Consider the following 16,631-nt stretch of genomic DNA (forward strand, 5'->3'; position numbering starts at 1 on the left):
TTCCTCGCTCACTTTGGAACCCAGGCTTCCGGCTCCAAGGCCCCGGACCTCAGACATGATGTGTCTTACAGGCTGTGATGGAGGAGACAGGCAGGGCTGCCCTCTGGGACGCTGAGGCCTGTGCCAGAGGTGGGGTCTCCACAGGTGTTCTGACACGGCCCACACATATGAGGCCCTCCGCCCATGCCCACCTCGGTTATCGACACCACGAGTGGGTTTGTGTGAGCGTGTGTGCGAGTGTGTGTGCGCTCCTGCAGCTTTGGAATGGGTTGTTGGGTTTTGTTCTGCAGGGGCGTGCAGAGGCCGCTGGGCTGGGTCCAGTGGCCCAGGTGTGGTGGAAGTGGTGAGACAGGCCAGGCAGAGGGAATGGCATTTGTGACGTCACACCCTTCTAGTTTCAGGACCACGTCAGAACGTGTGGCAAATGCCGAGTCCCCTGCAGGTTCCACGCTGTCGGCTGCCCTGAGATGGTGAGTGCGGATCTGCTGCGGGGCCGCCAGGGCTGGATGTGCACTGTGAGCAGAGGCTGGCAGAAGTCTCCGCATGCCCACGTCCTGAGCACGGTCTCCGCCTGGCCTCTGGCCTGGCCCCCAGGTTTCCCTCCCGCCTCCCTGGCTGCCTCTCTGCCTTCTTAGCTCTCAGGTGTCCTAGGCTCCATCTCCCCAGCCTGCTCCGCCCACTTGTCCTCCTGGTGACCTCGAGGTGCCCTGCGTTGACTCCCCCATCTGCTGAAAACGTCAGTGCTTCACACCTCCCCTGATGTCTAGTGGGCCTCTCAGGCCTCAGCCACATACCACCATCCCCCTCTGCCCTGTCCTCCTGCCTTGCCCAAAAAGAGCTCCTTGGTTCACCCAGCTGCTCTGGCCAAAAGCCCGGTGCTTGTTCTGGACCCTCCACTTATCTTCCTATAATGTCCAATCTACTAGAGATTCTCTACTCTGCCTGCAATGGCTCCCAGATCCCACCTGCCTCTCCTCGTACCTCCGTCGCCTCCTCTGCCTACTCGGCCCCCCCCACCTCTGTGGCCTGCGTGGCCCTTCCTGCTTGTCCCTTCCTGCGTGATCTTGGCCCTGGCTGCCTCTGACCTCGTCTCTCTGCCCTGGTCACTGACCTGGCCGTCCTTGAGCACACTGACCTGTTCCTACCCCAGGACCTTAATCCGCCTCCTGTCTGCATGCCGCCCGTCTACCAGTTTCCGTGTGGCTCCCTCAGGCCTGGGCAGCTCTGTGTCCACGTGGCCCCTTGCCCTCCTCCCTGACTCTGTTTTGTTCCCCTAGGGTTTGGGACTGTGCAGCCCCCGGGCTAGCTGAGGGCCTGGGCCCCCTGAATTAGGGCACGCCTGGCACTCAGCTCCTCAGCAACAGCCCAGCAGCATTTCTAGTGGTGGTGATCCTGGTGGTGGTGCCATTTGTGACTTGATGATACTTGGTGTTAGACGTTTGGCTTTTGTTTTTTCTAGTAACAGTGACCAGGGACGGTGCCTCCTGCCGTCCCTCAGTCTGTGTGTGATGTGCTTTTCCAGGTGCTACAGAGCTGGCACATTTCCTGCTCAGGTGTGGGGTTCCCTGATACAGGGCTGGTAGAGGCCGGCTTGCGGGCCCAGGGTGTGCGCTGGTCAAGACACGTCATGAGCCTAATTCCCACTAAGGGCCTGTGTTGTGTTGACCATGTTGCCCTGACAGTGGACCTCGGGCCCTGAACACAGTGACAGTTTCTTCTTTCCCACGTTATGAGCACAACAGTTCTAGCAGCTGCTCCCTGGAACGCGGGGGTCTCCTGTCTGAGTGCCACCAGGGAGCTGCTCCCTGGGTAGTATGCCTCACGTAGGAGTTCATTTGTTTCTTTCTACTTTTGATTTTTTGAGAGTATCTAACATTTTTTAAATTTGTTGTGAAGGTTTGGAAGAACTTTGGCTGCAGAGGCAGATCTGTATAGTAAAGACTGTTTGAAGATGCATAGCTTTATCGCTCTCACCCGCCTCCACCCTGCTGTGGCAACTTTTGTAGTGGTGTATTCTTCCCTGTTACTTTAAACATGAGCAAGCAAGTTACATAGGAAAGTTTGTACTTTGAAATGCGATTGACTTTAGACAGTGACAGATGAAATGCTGGCAGGAAAACAAGATGGAAAAATCGGTCTTCGCTAACTTGGTCTTCACCTCACTTTCCAGGCACTTCCGTGCTCTGCTGAGGCCTGTGCAGCCTCGGGTCCCTGTCAGGTCTGAGTGCAGGTGCGGGCTGGCGAACCTCCTTGTCTTGTCTGCGCAGGTGGAGAGCGAGAAGCAGCAGGAGCACGAGGCAAAGTGGCTCCAGGAGCACCTGGCCATGCTGCTGGGTGTCCTCCTGGATACAAAGCACCTCTTGGGAGATAGCAGCAGTTTCCTTGGCCAGAGCCAGGTGGGGAACCCAGGGGCGGAGGTCTCCAAGGCTGCAGAGCTCCTGCAGAGGTGTGAGGCCTTGGAGAGGAAGACGGCTACCTTTGAGAACATTGTCTGCGTCCTGAACCGGGAGGTGGAGAGGGTGGCTATGACCGCCGAGGCCTGTGGCCGGCAGCACCGGCTGGACCAAGACAGGATCGAAGCCCTGAGTAACAAGGTCAGTGCCGGGGCAGGGTGGCAGTCTCCCCATGGTGCCCGGGACCCCTTTGGGCAGGCTCCTGGCATCATGGGGTTTCAGGGCCAGGGCTTTAAGGGCAGCACCTTGATTTCCAGCACGGTATTTGCTTTCTGCTTTGGTCTACTCTGTCTCTGAGCAGATCCCCTTTCTGAGCCCCAGTTACTGATGGACCCGACTCATGGGGTTCCTAGAGGCCATGGGAATGCAGCCTCTTTTCTCCAACCTAGTAGGGCAGAGGTAGCCATGGGAACATTCCTCATGCTTGGTGTGGATTCTGTGAGTGTGTTTCCTGACACTGAGCCCTTGAACCTTGGGCCTGGGTAGGGTTAGGGGTCTTGTGGAGACAGGCCTGACCTGACAGAGCCTGAGCCCAGTGCAGCCTCAGGAGCACCGGGAGATGGCCGTCCTGCTGGAAACTTGTGGAAAGATGGGCATGGGGGTAATTTTATAAGCACATTCCTGTGAGATGGAAGGTGGTCTTTATGGAAGTAGAGTTGGGTGAAGCCCCTGGCCCCCTCCTGCTTGGCACCCCAGCAGGTGCACGTCCTCATGGGGCTCCCCGTGCCCCCCAGGTGCAGCAATTGGAGAGGAGCATTGGTCTGAAGGACCTGGCGATGGCCGACTTGGAGCAGAAGGTCCACGAGATGGAGGCGTCCACCTTCGATGGTGTATTCATCTGGAAGATCTCTGACTTCACCAGGAAGCGCCAGGAAGCCGTGGCTGGCCGCACGCCCGCCATCTTCTCCCCAGGTGCTGTTTTGTCCCAGACGGCCACATCCTCCCCTGGCTGAAGGCTGTCTCCTGTTAACGCCAGGAGCAGCTCTGCCTCCCTGAGAGGGCGAGGGGGCGGCACATCCCCGCTCAGGCGGGAGCCCTCCCAGCAACCCAGCTCCTCTGCCCCAGCAGTCACTGCAGCCTCGTCTCAGCTCTTGCCTTCGCTGTGGGGTGGGATGGCAGAGCGGGGCGCAGGAGGGAAGGCCTAGACCGGGGTGAGGGCAGCTGCTCGGGGTGGGACACCCCCTGCAGGCCTCCCCTTGGCCGGCCCCTCCCACGTTCAGCTCCTGCCCATGCTGCTGGTTGTTTCTCACATCGCTGCTTTCCACTCCCAGCTGTGGGTCTCCTTAGGGGTGCTGAGAGTGTCTCCTCTGAAGGGAGGTGCTGCTGGAGAGGGGTGGAGGAGGCGGCGTGTGCGGCCTGTTCCGAGGCACTTGCCTCGAGGCTCCTGCTGTTTGTGCTGTGGCCTCCCCCAGGGACGACCACCGCTGGCAGGAGGTCCCCTGCATGCCCTTCACTGAATGTTTACTTTGGCGCATCTGCTGCTGAGGCCGTGGGCTCCAGGGCCGGGGCTGAGCACTGTGGGCTCCTCTGCTGTTTGAATTTACGGGGCAGGAAGAGAAGGTAACGCGCCATCAGCGCAGGGGCTGTGGGCTGACCCACAGCATAGCTCTGGTGTGCTGGACCTGCCGCCGCCTCTGTGGCGTGTCCTGGCCTGAGCTCACACGCTGTCTTCCTGAGCTGGGCACGCAGTAGGGGGAGCGGTCTGTGCGGGCACCGTCCTCTTGGGCTTGGCCCTGCGGGCACCGCTGTGCTCACGCATTCCCTTGGCAGCTACAGTGCACCTGCTGCTGCAGATTTCCTGTGAGTTCTGCTCTGACAAAACCTGAAACAGAACCTGGGGGAAAGGATTGGCAGCTGAGTGTGAGCTCCCGTTGGGGCGGTCCCGTGATGTGCTCCTGATAGACATTGGTCTCTGCTTGGGCAGAGGCTGCCTGGCCCGACCCGCCTGGCACATCCTGGGTGCGAATGGATGGGAGTCCAGGGAGCTGACGGAAGTGGTTTCTGGAGGCGCAAGCGAGGAGGCGGAGGAGGCCATTGGCTGCTGTCTGCTGTCTGCACGTGGCCTCTGCTCAGGGCTGCGTCCTGTGGGTTAGAAGCAGCAGCCACCACGTGCCTGGCTGTCACTCTTTTCCTGTGCACCCTGTTGGGTGTGAAAGCCGCTGGCTTTGGCTCAGCCCGGGTTCTCAGCCTCTTGTCGTCTCTTCCAGGCCAGGCCCCTCTGCCCGGAGCCCCAGCAGTGGTTCTCAGGCATTGTTGCAGCCGCCTCTCAGGTTCACGGCTAGTTCACACATGGCCAATTTACGTTAGGGTTCTTAAAAACGCTATTTCTAATTACTACTATTTTTTTTTAAGAAGTTTATTTTAACTAGCAACTAATTCTCCATTCTTTGAGAAAAAAGTTCCCTCTTTGTGGCTACAGACCTGAGCACTTTCTCTGTCTCTCCGGGGAAGGTGGCCGGGTAGGACGCGCGTCCTTTGGGGCGTGGTTCACCAGCACCTTTCCCCACAGCCTTCTACACGAGCAGGTACGGCTACAAGATGTGTCTGCGCATCTACCTGAACGGAGATGGCACTGGGCGTGGGACACATGTGTCTCTCTTCTTTGTGGTGATGAAGGGCCCCAACGACGCCCTCCTGCGGTGGCCCTTCAACCAAAAGGTGCGCAAGGCCTTCCCCACAGCTGCTCTGGGGGCACCTGGGAGCCCCACTGGCTGTTGTGGGGGTCTGGATGGGTGTTTGGGCTCCTGGCCCCGGGGCCTGCAGGCGGCTCACTGTCAGTGTGTGGGGCGCTCTGGTGGTGTCTAGTTGGCTCCACAGCTTCCAAGTGCCGGTCATGACAGGGGCTACTTGCTGTCTCATGGCCACTCAGGACCAGCACTTAAAAATGCCACCTTGGAGAGTTCGTTTCAAAGGAAGGAATGCAGTTAAAGAGTCTTTATTTGAGGATGTAATCTGTTACTTTGACAACTAGAATTCATTTTTGGTTGAGGAATTGAAGATCTAGGGACGAGGTCAGTACAGAATTGTCCTTTCCTTTTACAACGCTGGGGCAGCCCTGTGGCCCTTGCAGTGGAGGAGGGAGTGGAGCAGAGCACTGGGGTGGATGGCTCCACAGGTGGTTGTGGCTCCTCCCTGATGAGTGCTGTCCCCAGGGTGGGCAGTGGGCGCTCTCTGAGAGTGGGCTTTCTCTGTGGTGAGAAAGCATCTGTCGATGAGTATGACTTAGAAAAAGCACAAATGAGCACAGTTCCGTAGCGCTAGGTAGGCTTCAGCTTCAGATCCTGGGTGTCAGTGGATAGAAGATTCCAGAATGGTCACAAATGACCCAGATAAGGGCTGACACGCGGTGACAGTGGTCCCAGCGCTCCACTGCAGAGCAGGGCACTTGCTGTGGGGACGTACATCTGGCTGCCTGCTGTCCAGTCATCTAGGCCCGCAGGAGCCAGAGCTGGTGGGCCTCTGACTCACAGTGTTGTCCCTTGCGGGGACGCTCTCCTCCCAGGTGACCTTAATGCTGCTTGACCAGAACAATCGGGAGCATGTGATCGATGCCTTCAGGCCCGACGTGACCTCCTCCTCTTTCCAGAGGCCTGTCAGTGACATGAACATTGCAAGCGGCTGCCCTCTCTTCTGCCCTGTCTCTAAGATGGAGGCCAAGAATTCCTATGTGCGCGATGACGCCATCTTCATCAAGGCCATCGTGGACCTGACGGGGCTCTAGCCCCCTCTCGCCAGGGTCAGGGGTTGGGGTTGAGGAGCTACCACGTCAGGCCTGGGCCTCAATGTGGGCGGGCGCCTGCTGTGTTCACGACCTGCGGGGAGGGGCTGCCTCCTGGGCAGAGGCCTCAGCCCAGGCCATGAGGAGTGGGCCGTGGGCCCGCGTGGGCTTCCCGGCCAGCCGTCCTATGCAAGTGCTCGGAGCTCTTGGTATGTAGCAGGAGTGGCTGGGGGTGAGGCGAGCAGAAGGCAGGGAGGGCTACGAGGAGAGGGGCCACCCCCAATCCAGCCATACGAGGAGCTCTCTGGCGCCCAGCCCCACCCTTCAGCTTCTGGAGAGAAGGGACATTCTCAGGCTGCTGCCCTGAGGAGAGCTTCTGCTGGGCCAGCCTGGCCAGGCCAGTGGGCAGCGAGAGCACCCGTGTCCTCAGAGCGTCCCATTGGCTGCCCCGCAGTGTGTACGGGGCGCATAGTCAGCCCCACCGCAAGACAGCTGCGCCGTTGGGCCGTGGAGAAGTCGTTATTAAACCGTTGAATATCAGTGGTGAGTGGTGTCCATTTGGCTCCAGCCTTGGCAGCAGTGACCCCCGCAGGGGCCTCCTGGCTTCCTGCCTCCCACGGCCCCTCCCTGCAGGTGTCCCACCCGCCTGCATCTCCAACTCCAAGTTCACTCCTGGGGCTGTGGCGAAGCTGGTTCTGTCTTCTGGAATATTCTTTGCTGACCAGCTCCTCCTCCTTCAGGGCTCCCAGGGGCTGCCTTGAGAGCAGGGCCACACGTATGCCTCCCCATCCTGGGCCTGCCCTGCCCCTCTGTGCAGGGACCCCTTGCCATGGACAAGTGGCCAGTGGCTTTGTTTGTCTTTGGGTATCTGATGAGTGGCATTGCCCCTGGAAACAGGCCTTCTCCGGGTATCAGTCATTTCCTCAACAACCCGCAGTGCTAGCACTCTGGCCACAGGATTGAACCCCACTTAGACCTGGGTCAGGGCCTCAGCCCTGTGGGGTGCAGCATGGGGGTCCTGGCCAAGGACTGTCTGCCCCTAGCTGCACTAGTGACCGGTCATTTGTTCTCAGGCTAGGGCTGCCCGGGGTCTTTACAGAGAACCCATGACACGTTTGACTTCCCACTGACATGGTCACTCAGATTTCTCTTTTGAGAAGTTAAACGACAGAAAAGCACAGAGAATAATGAAACAAGCACCTGTGTCCACCTCCCAGCATGCACAAATGTGCACGTTTTGAGTTATGTACGTACGTATTTTAATTAAAAAGAAACACTGCGGCCAAGTCGAAGTGCTTTTCTCCCCTTTCCCTCTCACCACTCAGCTCTCAAATGCGCCATCCTCACGAGCTCTCCTCCTCTTCTGTCTGCGTTTTGAATTTTGTTTCTGTGCATTTCTATATCCACAAACGAGACTCTTGGATTTTAAAGGTGTGAGACTCATAGATCGGTTTTGGAAGGTGGGCAGTGGGGCTGCCACCCCTGCACCTGGGGTCTGGGAGAGGCCGGGAAATGGAAGGGCATTGGCTCCAAGACTGTGCGGCCAGCCGCCTTCCAGGTCCTCTTTTGCTGTCCACGGCAGCTGGGGGCAGGGGTCTCAGTCTGGAGCACTTGGCAGAAGAGCTCGGGACTAAAGATGCCCACCCCGCAGTGCAGAGGAGATCAGGGTTGGGCTCCACAGAAGAGGGTTGACGTCTACACCCAGAACTGCAGGGCGGCAGCTCCTCTGCCGTCGCTGAGTGCTGGCCACTGTGGGGAGATGCTCCCGCAGGGAAACCAGAGTCCCCTGGAGAAACTGAATGCTCCAGAGGAAGACCCCATGAGCGGGTCTCGTCCAGCCACCTTGTCACCTCTCTGGGAGGCAGCAAGCTCTGCCTACCACTGAGGGCCGAGTTTTACAGAGCTGTCTTTGTAATGCTAGTGTTAGGACATCCCCCGTCCCCCGCCCCTGGCAACTGCTGATCCACTTTCTGTCTCCATGGCTTTCCCTGTTCTGGACTTTCGTGTAAGTGGAATCATACAACATGGCCTTTCATGTCTGGCTTCTTTGAGCGTAAAGTTTGCGGGCTTCTGTGGCATGAATCAGGACTTAATTCCTTTTCAAGGCTGAATGATACTCCACTGTGTGGATGGACCCCACTTAGTGTATTCATCCGTTGATGGACTTTTAGGTGGTTTCCACTTTTTGGCTGTTGTGAGTCCTGCTGCTGTGAGCATCGGTGTGCAAGCTTTGTGTGGACGTGTGTCTTCACTTCTCTTGGGAAGACGCCTGCACGTGGGATTGCAGGGCCAGGGGCTTAACTGTTAGAGGAGCTGCTGTGCCGTCTGACACTCTCGCTGGGATGTGGTTTTCAATTCCTGCCTTTATTTGGCCTCCTGCTCTCTTAGTCTCCATGTTATCCAGAACTTCAGTTTCTTCTGGTTTGTTCAACACAAAAAATAGTTTTTGTAAAAATCCAACAGAGATCACAGCATGGCGTGTGCTGTTTGCTCACAGCTGGCTTGTAGCCTATTTGTGTCCTTGTCTGGAGAGGGGATGCAGCTGAAGTTCTCTGTCGGGCCTGTGGTTGTCCTGTGTCGCAGGTGTCTTCATCTTGCCCTCACTTTGGTGTTGACGGTCTGGGTTCAGAATTCTGGGTTGATGGTTATTTTCCTCAGCACTTTGAAGCTGGAACCCACTGCTGCCTGGGCCTGTTGCAAGTCTGTTATTCTTTTACAGGTAAATGTGTTTTCTCCCTAATAGTTTTTTGTCACATAGTAAAGTTGACTTGTGATGTTTCTTTGAGTGCCGCTCTGAGTTTGAACACGTGTGTGAACTGAGGTAAGCACCACGCCGACCACAATGCAGAGCAGCTCCGTCGTCTCAGAGCTGCTGCCCCTTCATGGTTGCTCCCCCCGTAACCCTGACAGCCACTGGCCCGTTCTCCATCACGCTTTTGTCTTTTCAAGAACGTGCCATAGATGGAGTCACCCAGCGTGTAACCTTCTGAGATGGCTTCTTTCACTAAGCAGAGTGCCTTTGAGATTCAGGATGTTCCAGGCGTCAAAACTTGGTTCCTCTTTTTTTTTTGCCAAGCAGCACTTCATTGGACGGATGGATGACAGTTTGTCTCTATACATATGCCTGTTGAAGGGTATTTGAATGATTGTTAGGTTTTTGCATTTATGACTAGAGCTGCTGTGAACATTTGTGTACAGGTTGTTGTTGAGCATAAGTTTCTGTTTCTCTAAGGAGTGGTGTTGCTGGTCACAAGGTGAGTGTAATTTAAATTCGTAAGAAATTGCCAAACCATTTTCCAGAGTAGCTGCCATGGTCTGAATGTTTATGTCCACCTCCCACCAAAATTATCGTGTTGAAACCTAACCCTGAAGGTGACGGTGTTAGGAGGTGGGGCCTTGGGAGGCACTTGGGTTGTGAGGGCAGAGCCTCATGGATGGGATTCATGCCCTTGTGAAAGGAACCCCAAAGAGCTCCCTCGCCCCTTCAGCCGTGTGAGGACACGGTGACAGTCTGCCACCCAAACGAGGGCCCTCCCCACCGTGCTGGCACCCTAATCTCCGACTTTAGTCTCCAGAACTGTGAGAAATAAATGTCTGTGGTTTTGCTACGTGGCCTGAGCTGACTGAGACAGTAGCAGGGGCGTTCCCACCAGTGCAGGTCACAGATCCTGTTGCTCCATGTCCTCAGGAGCACTTCGCGTTGCATCATTTGCTTTTCTGTTTTAGCCGTTGGGACAGGTGTGCAGTGGTGTCTTGTCTGCTTGATGCGCATTTCCCTGGTGTCTGACAACGCTGAGTGTCTTCTTTGCTGAAGGGTCTGTGCCTGTCTTTTGCCCATTTTTAAATAGGGTTGTTTGTTTTCTTCTTGTTGAGTTTTGAGGGTTATTCATATATTCTAAATACAAGTTCTTTGTCGGATATGTAATTTGTAAATATTTTCTCCCAGTCTGTGGCTTATCTTTTCATCCTCTTAACAGTGTTTTTCAGAACAAAAGTTGTAAGTTTTGATGAAGTCCTGTTGATCAACTTTTTCTAACATGGACTGTGCCTTTATAGAGTCAATCTGAGAATTCTTTGCCCAACACCATCTAGAAGTGTATATTGTTTTGCATTTTATGTTCAGATCTACGACCCATTTTGAGTTAATTTTTGTATCAGGTGTGAGGTCTGGGTCTAGGTTCGTTTTTGTGCATGTGGATAGCCGATTGTCCCAGCACCGTTTACTGAAATGATGTCCACTGTGTGGCTGTTCGCACAGCTATAGCCTCTCCTTCCCCAGTGACTCGTTTTTGTACTTGCGTAAGCTCATTTGCCGCGTTTGTGGGACCTGTTGTGTTCCATGGATGTCCATATCTCTTCCTTCACTTCTCTTCTTCCCTCTGTTCTGGTTTTTCAAAATTGTTTCAGCTGTTTTTGTACAAATTTTGAAGCCAACTTATCTATATCTACAAAAACCCTGCTAGGATTCTGACTGGAATTGTGTTAAATCTATAGATCAGTTTTGGGAAAATTGACATCTTGTTGTCTTCCAATCCATGTGCATAATTTGTCTCTATTTAGGTCTTAGGGGTTTTTTAAAATCATTTTGTAGCATTCAGCATACATATCCTGTACATGTTTTCTTAGCTTTATGCCTAAGCATTTCTTTCTTTTTTGAGCTATGGTAAAAGGTGTTTTTTAAATTTTGGTTTCCAATTGTGTATTCCTAATGTTTAGAAACACAGTTGATTTTTGTGTGTTGTCTTTTTATCCTGTAAGCTTCATAAACTCACTTATTGGCTCTAGGGGTTGTTGGATTTTTGGGGATTTTATGTGTAAACAAACATGTTGTCTCTGAATAGGGACAGTTTTATTTCTTATTTTCCAGTCTGAATGCCTTCATTTGTCTTGTGTGCCTTGTTCCACTGGCTAAGTTTCTGCTGTGAGGCTGACCAGGAGTGGTAAGAGGGGGCGTCTTTGCCTTGTTCCTGGTCTCAGGGAAAGCATTCCCTCTTTCACCACTAAGTGTGATGTTACCTGTAGACTTTGTCGTCAGTGCCCTTCCTCTCCTTGAGCAAGTTCCCTTCTACTCCTAGTTTGCTGAGAGTTTTATGACTGGATGCTTTGTGAAGTGCTTTTTCTGCATCAAGTGATATGTCTAAGTAGTTTTTCTTCTATACTGTTTTTGTTTTTGTTTAATATTTTATTTTCCCTTTTTCTCCTGAAAGCCCCCTGGTGCATAGTTGTGTATTTTTAGTTGTGGGTCCTTCTAGTTGTGGCATGCGGGACGCCACCTCAGCATGGCCTGAGGAGTGGTGCCATGTCCACTCCCAGGATTCGAACCGGGAAAACCCTGGGGTTGAAGCAGAGCGCATGAACTTAACCACTCGGCTACGGGGCTGGCCCCATCTTTTGTACTGTTCATATGGTAGCTTCTGTTGATTGGTCTCTGAATATTGAACCAGCCTTGCATTCCTGGAATAAATCTTAGTTAGTAGTGGCATACTATTCATTTTATATATTGCTGGATTTGGTTTAATAATAACTTGTTGAGGATTTTGCATCTGTATTTGCAAGGGATATTGGTCTGTAGTTGTCTTTTTTGTAGTCTCTGATTTTGGTATTAGAGTTATGCTGGTCTTATATAAAAGGAGTTTGGAAGTATTGACACTTACTAGTTGAGGTTTGTTTTATGCCGCAGGCTGTGGTCTATCTTGGAGGATGTTCCATGTGCACTTGAAAAGAATGTGTATTCTGCTGTTATTGGTGGAATGTGCTATACATATCAGTTAAATTCGGTTGGTAATTAGTATGGGTTGAATTGTATCTCCCAAAAAAGATATGTTGAAGTCCCAATCCTAATTCAAAGTGTGACCTTATTTGGAAATTGGGTCTTTACATTGGTAATCAAGTTAAAATGAGGTTATTAGGATGGGCCCAATCCAATATTACTGGTGTCCTTATAAAAAGGGGAGATTTGACTAGACCAGATGGACTTAATAGATACATTTCATCCCAAAACAGCAGAGTACATATTCTTCTCAAGTGCATATGGGACAGTCTCAAAGATAGACCATATGTTGGGAAACAAGGCAAGCCTCAATAAATTTAAGAAGATTGAAATCATATCCAGCATCTTTTCCAACCACAATGCTATGAAACAAGAAATCAACTACAAGAAAAAGGCTGGGAAAGTGACAAATATGTGGAGACTGAACAACATGCTACTGATACTGGATGAATTGGATCATTGAAGAAACTAAAGGAGAAATCACAAAATACCTGGAGACAAATGAAAATGAAAATATACCAACCCTTTTTTTTTTTTTTTTGAGGAAGATTAGCCCTGAGCTAACTGCTGCCAATCCTCCTCTTTTTACTGAGGAAGGCTGGCCCTGAGCTAACATCCGTGCCCATTTTCCTCTACTTTATATGTGGGACTCCTACCACAGCATGGCTTGGTGAGCGGTGCCATGGCCACACCTGAGATCTGAACTGGCGAACTGTGGGCCACTGAGGTGGAATGTGCACACTTCACTACTGTGCAACCGGGCCGGCCCCCAACGTACCAACTCTTATAGGATGCAGCAAAAGGGGCCCTAAGAGGAAAATTCATAGCAAACACAGGCCCACCTTAACAAACAAGAAAAATCTCAAATAAACAATGTTAAACTACACCTAACAGAACTAGAAAAAGAAGAAACAAAGCCCACAGTCAGCAGAAGGAGGGAAGTTATAAAAACCAGAGCAGCAATAAATGAAATAGAGACTTAAAAAACTATAGAAAGGGTCAACAAAACTAAGAGTTGATTCTTTGAGAAGATAAACAAAATTGACAAACGCTTAGCCAGACTCACTAAGAAAAAAGAGAAGGCTCGAATAAATAAAATTAAAAATGAAAGAGGAGAAATTACAGTGATACCACAGAAATACAAAGGGTTATTTGAGAATACTGTTAAAAGCTAAATCCCAACAAATTGGACAAGCTAGAATTGGATAAATTCTTAGACTCATTTAAATCAAAGAAGACATATAGAAATGGAAAGAGACTCCATGCTCATGGATTGGAAGAATAAACATAGTTAAAATGTCCATATTACCTGAAGTAATCTACAGAGTCAGCGCAATCCCAATCAGAACCCCAATGACATTCTTCATGGAAATAGAACAAAGAATCCTAAAACTTGTATGGAACAACAGAAGACCCCCAAATAGCCAAAGAAATCCTGAGAAAAAAGTACAAATCTGGAGGCATCACAATCCCTGACTTGAGAATATACTACAAAGCTATAGTAATCAAAACACAAAACACCATGGTACTGACACAAAAACAGACACACAGATCAATGGAACAGAATCAAGAGCCTAAAAATAAAACCACACGTTTATGGACAGCTAATCTTTGACAAAAGAGCCAAGATCATACAATGGAAAAAAGAAAATCTTTTCAATAAATGGTGTTGGGAAAATTGGACAGCCACATGCAAAAGAATGAACGTAGATCATTATCATTAACAGATTAAAGACTTGAATATAAGACCTGAAACCGTAAAACTCCTAGAAGAAAACATAGGCAGTACACCCTTTGACATTGGTTGTAGCAGCATCTTTTCAAATACCGTGTCTACTCGGGCAAGGGAAACAAAAGAAAAATAAACAAATGGGACTTCATGAGACTGAAAAGCTTCTGCAAGGCAAAGGAAACCATGAACAAAACGAAAAGACAACTAGGAGAAAATATTTGCAAATCATATATCTGACAAGGGGTTAATTCCCAAAATATGTAAAGAACTCATACAACTCAACAACAGAAAGACAAACAACTCGAACAAAAAATGGGCAGAGGATATGAACACATTTTTCCAAAGAAGGTACACAGATGGCCAACAGGCACACGAAAAGATGTTCAATGTCACTAATTATCAGGGAAATGCAAATCAAAACTACAATGAGATGTCACCTCACACCCGTCAGAATGGCTATAATTAACAAGAGGAGAAATAATAAGTGTTGCGGAGGATGTGGAGAAAAGGGAACCCTCGTACACAGCAGGTGGGAATGCAACTGGTGCAGCCACTATGGAAAACAGTATGGAGATTTCTCAAAAAATTAAAAACAGAAATACTGTATGATCCAGGTATCCCACTACTGGGTATTTATCCAAATAACTTGAAATCAACAATACAAAGAAATATATGCACCCTTATATTCATTGCAACATTATTCATTATAGCCAAGAAGTAGAAGCAACCCAAGTGCCCATCGACTGATGAATGAAGATGTGGTGTATATATACAATGGAATACTACTCAGCCATAAAAAAGACAAAATCATCCCCTTTGCAACAACATGGATGGAGATTGAGTGTATTATGTTAAGTGAAATAAGCCAGACAGAGAAAGACAAACACCGTATGATTTCACTCACATGGAAGATAGACACATGGACAAAGAGAACAGTTTAGTGGTCACCAGAGGGGAAAGGGGGAAGGAGGTCGGCAAAAGGGATAAAGGGGCACATAAGTATGGTGACTACTGGTGGTGAACACGATGCAGTCTATACTGACACTGATGTATAATAATGTACACCTGAAATTACAGTGTTGTAAACCAATCATACCTCAGTAAAAATAAATTTTTAAAAACGTAAGCCTCAAAATAAATTTTTTAAATATAAAAAAATGGGGTAGATTTGGACACAGACATGCACAGCAGGCAGACGATGTGAAGAGATCTAGGGAGGATACCATGTGAAGACAAGGTTGGAGTGGTGCATCTACAAGACGAGGAACGCCAAAGATTACTGGCAAAGCACCAGAAGCTGGGAAGAGGCAAGGAAGGGCCCTCCCCTAGAGAGAGCGGCCCTGCCAGCACCTTATCTCAGACTACGGCCTCCAGGACCGTGAGATAGTCAGTTTCTGTTGTAAACTTGCTTGTTTGTGCTGCTCTGTCACAGCATCCCTAGGAAACTACCACGGTGGTGGCGTTCCACTCTGCATCCTTGCTCGTTCTGTCTCCTGCTGTCTCTCACGGGGAGGGGAGCACTTCCGTCTCCAGCTGTAGGTAGCTGTGGATTTGTCTGTTTCTCGTCTTGGGACTGTCACTGTTTGCTTCCTGTGTTTTGAGTCTCTTTTGTGAGGTGCACACATATTTAGGATTGTTACATCTTCCTGGTGAACTTACCTTTTTATCATTGTGTAATGTCCCTCTTTCCCCGGTAATCTTTTTTTCTGAAGTGTACTTTACTTTGTCTGATATTAACATAGCCAACCCTGTTTCCTTTTATTCATAATTTTGTGGAATATGTTTTCCATCCTTTACTTTTAATCTCCCCATGTCATTATATTTGAAGTGAGTTTCTTATAGATGCATAGTAGGTTTTTGTTTTTAAGTTTAATTTTGACAGTAATGTAGTTATTGATATGCTTAGATATGTTTACCGTTTTGTTGTTTTCTCTTTTCTGTCTGCTTTTGGTCCTCAGTTTTCTCTTTCCTGCCTATAAAGAGTTATTTGAACATTTTTTAGTATTCTGTTTTAGTTTGTTGTGACAACTAATAAAGGGAAACCTCATTTCAAATGGAGTCAGGAGGCCCAAAGGGGGCACTCCCGTGCAGCCCGTCCAGGCCAGTTCCAGGAGCCGTCAACACAGGAGGCAATGTCCATCGCGTCCCAGACAGAAATCTAGGACCCCAGCAGCTCAGCCCGTGAGAAGCCATCACCACCCTGAACTCTTGCTTTTCTCCAGTGGACTTTGTGCAAAACAGCCCCTCCCAACTTCCTCCTGTTTCTCTACAAAGTAACGTTCTTCTCCTTCGACGGCTGGACTTCCCTGTGGTCCGCCGTAGCATGGCAGCATAGAATTGCAGGTCCCAAATTGCAATTCTTCAGTAATTCCCGAAGAAATGCCTTTTGTTGGTAAGATAACTGGCTATTTGATTTTTAAGGTTGACATTATCTGTTGTGATTTTGACTCTCTCTTTGTAGTATTTTTGGTAGTGGTTCTAAGGACCACAACATCCTAACTGCAATCTCCTTGGAACCACAGTGTTGCACTTTGATTGGGTTTTAGAAACCTTACCACCCTCCAGGCTCCTTTATCGCCCTGTGTTACATCTGTGTGGACTAACAGCTCCATGAGCCAACCTGGTAACCTTTTCTTTCAACTGTAAACGTGTTTTAAAGAAATATGGAGAAGAGTGTGTGTACCACTTCTGTTGCTGTCCCTCATCGCTCATGTCCCCTCTGATCTCACTTCCCTCCTGTCGGAAGCGCTTCTGTTAGCAGTTCTGTTAAAGTGGCCCTGCTGGCTACAAATCCTCTGACTGTCTTTCATTCGAGAATTTATTTCACCTTTATTCACGAAGGACATTTTCACTGGATAGAGACTTCTGGGTTGACAGTCTTTCCTTTTCCCCAGATCTTAAAAAAATGTTGTGCCGCTTCCTGTGGCTTCGTTGTCTCTGATGAGAAGTCTGCAGTCA

The 16,631-nt window shown here is 50.1% G+C and overlaps 1 protein-coding gene across 8 annotated transcripts in view; it reads left to right on the forward strand.

Annotated features, from left to right (window-relative positions):
* Positions 1-7,457, forward strand: part of TRAF2 (TNF receptor associated factor 2) — a 28,007-nt gene extending 20,550 nt beyond the window's left edge. For 3 of the 8 annotated variants that reach the window (XM_070250428.1, XM_023629404.2, XM_023629405.2), the window contains exons 7-11: positions 396-470; positions 2,268-2,594; positions 3,188-3,365; positions 4,963-5,111; positions 5,956-7,457. In XM_070250428.1, the coding sequence (XP_070106529.1) occupies positions 396-470; positions 2,268-2,594; positions 3,188-3,365; positions 4,963-5,111; positions 5,956-6,174 (948 nt within the window). In that variant the 3' untranslated portion in view covers positions 6,175-7,457. The remainder of the gene's footprint in view (positions 1-395; positions 471-2,267; positions 2,595-3,187; positions 3,366-4,962; positions 5,112-5,955) is intronic. The other 5 variants (XM_023629407.2, XM_070250429.1, XM_023629408.2 and 2 more) reach the window with 3 other exon arrangements.
* Positions 7,458-16,631: the final 9,174 nt, after the last annotated feature.

Source organism: Equus caballus, chromosome 25 (genome assembly GCF_041296265.1).
Source record: "Equus caballus isolate H_3958 breed thoroughbred chromosome 25, TB-T2T, whole genome shotgun sequence".
NCBI classification, from domain to species: domain Eukaryota; kingdom Metazoa; phylum Chordata; class Mammalia; order Perissodactyla; family Equidae; genus Equus; species Equus caballus.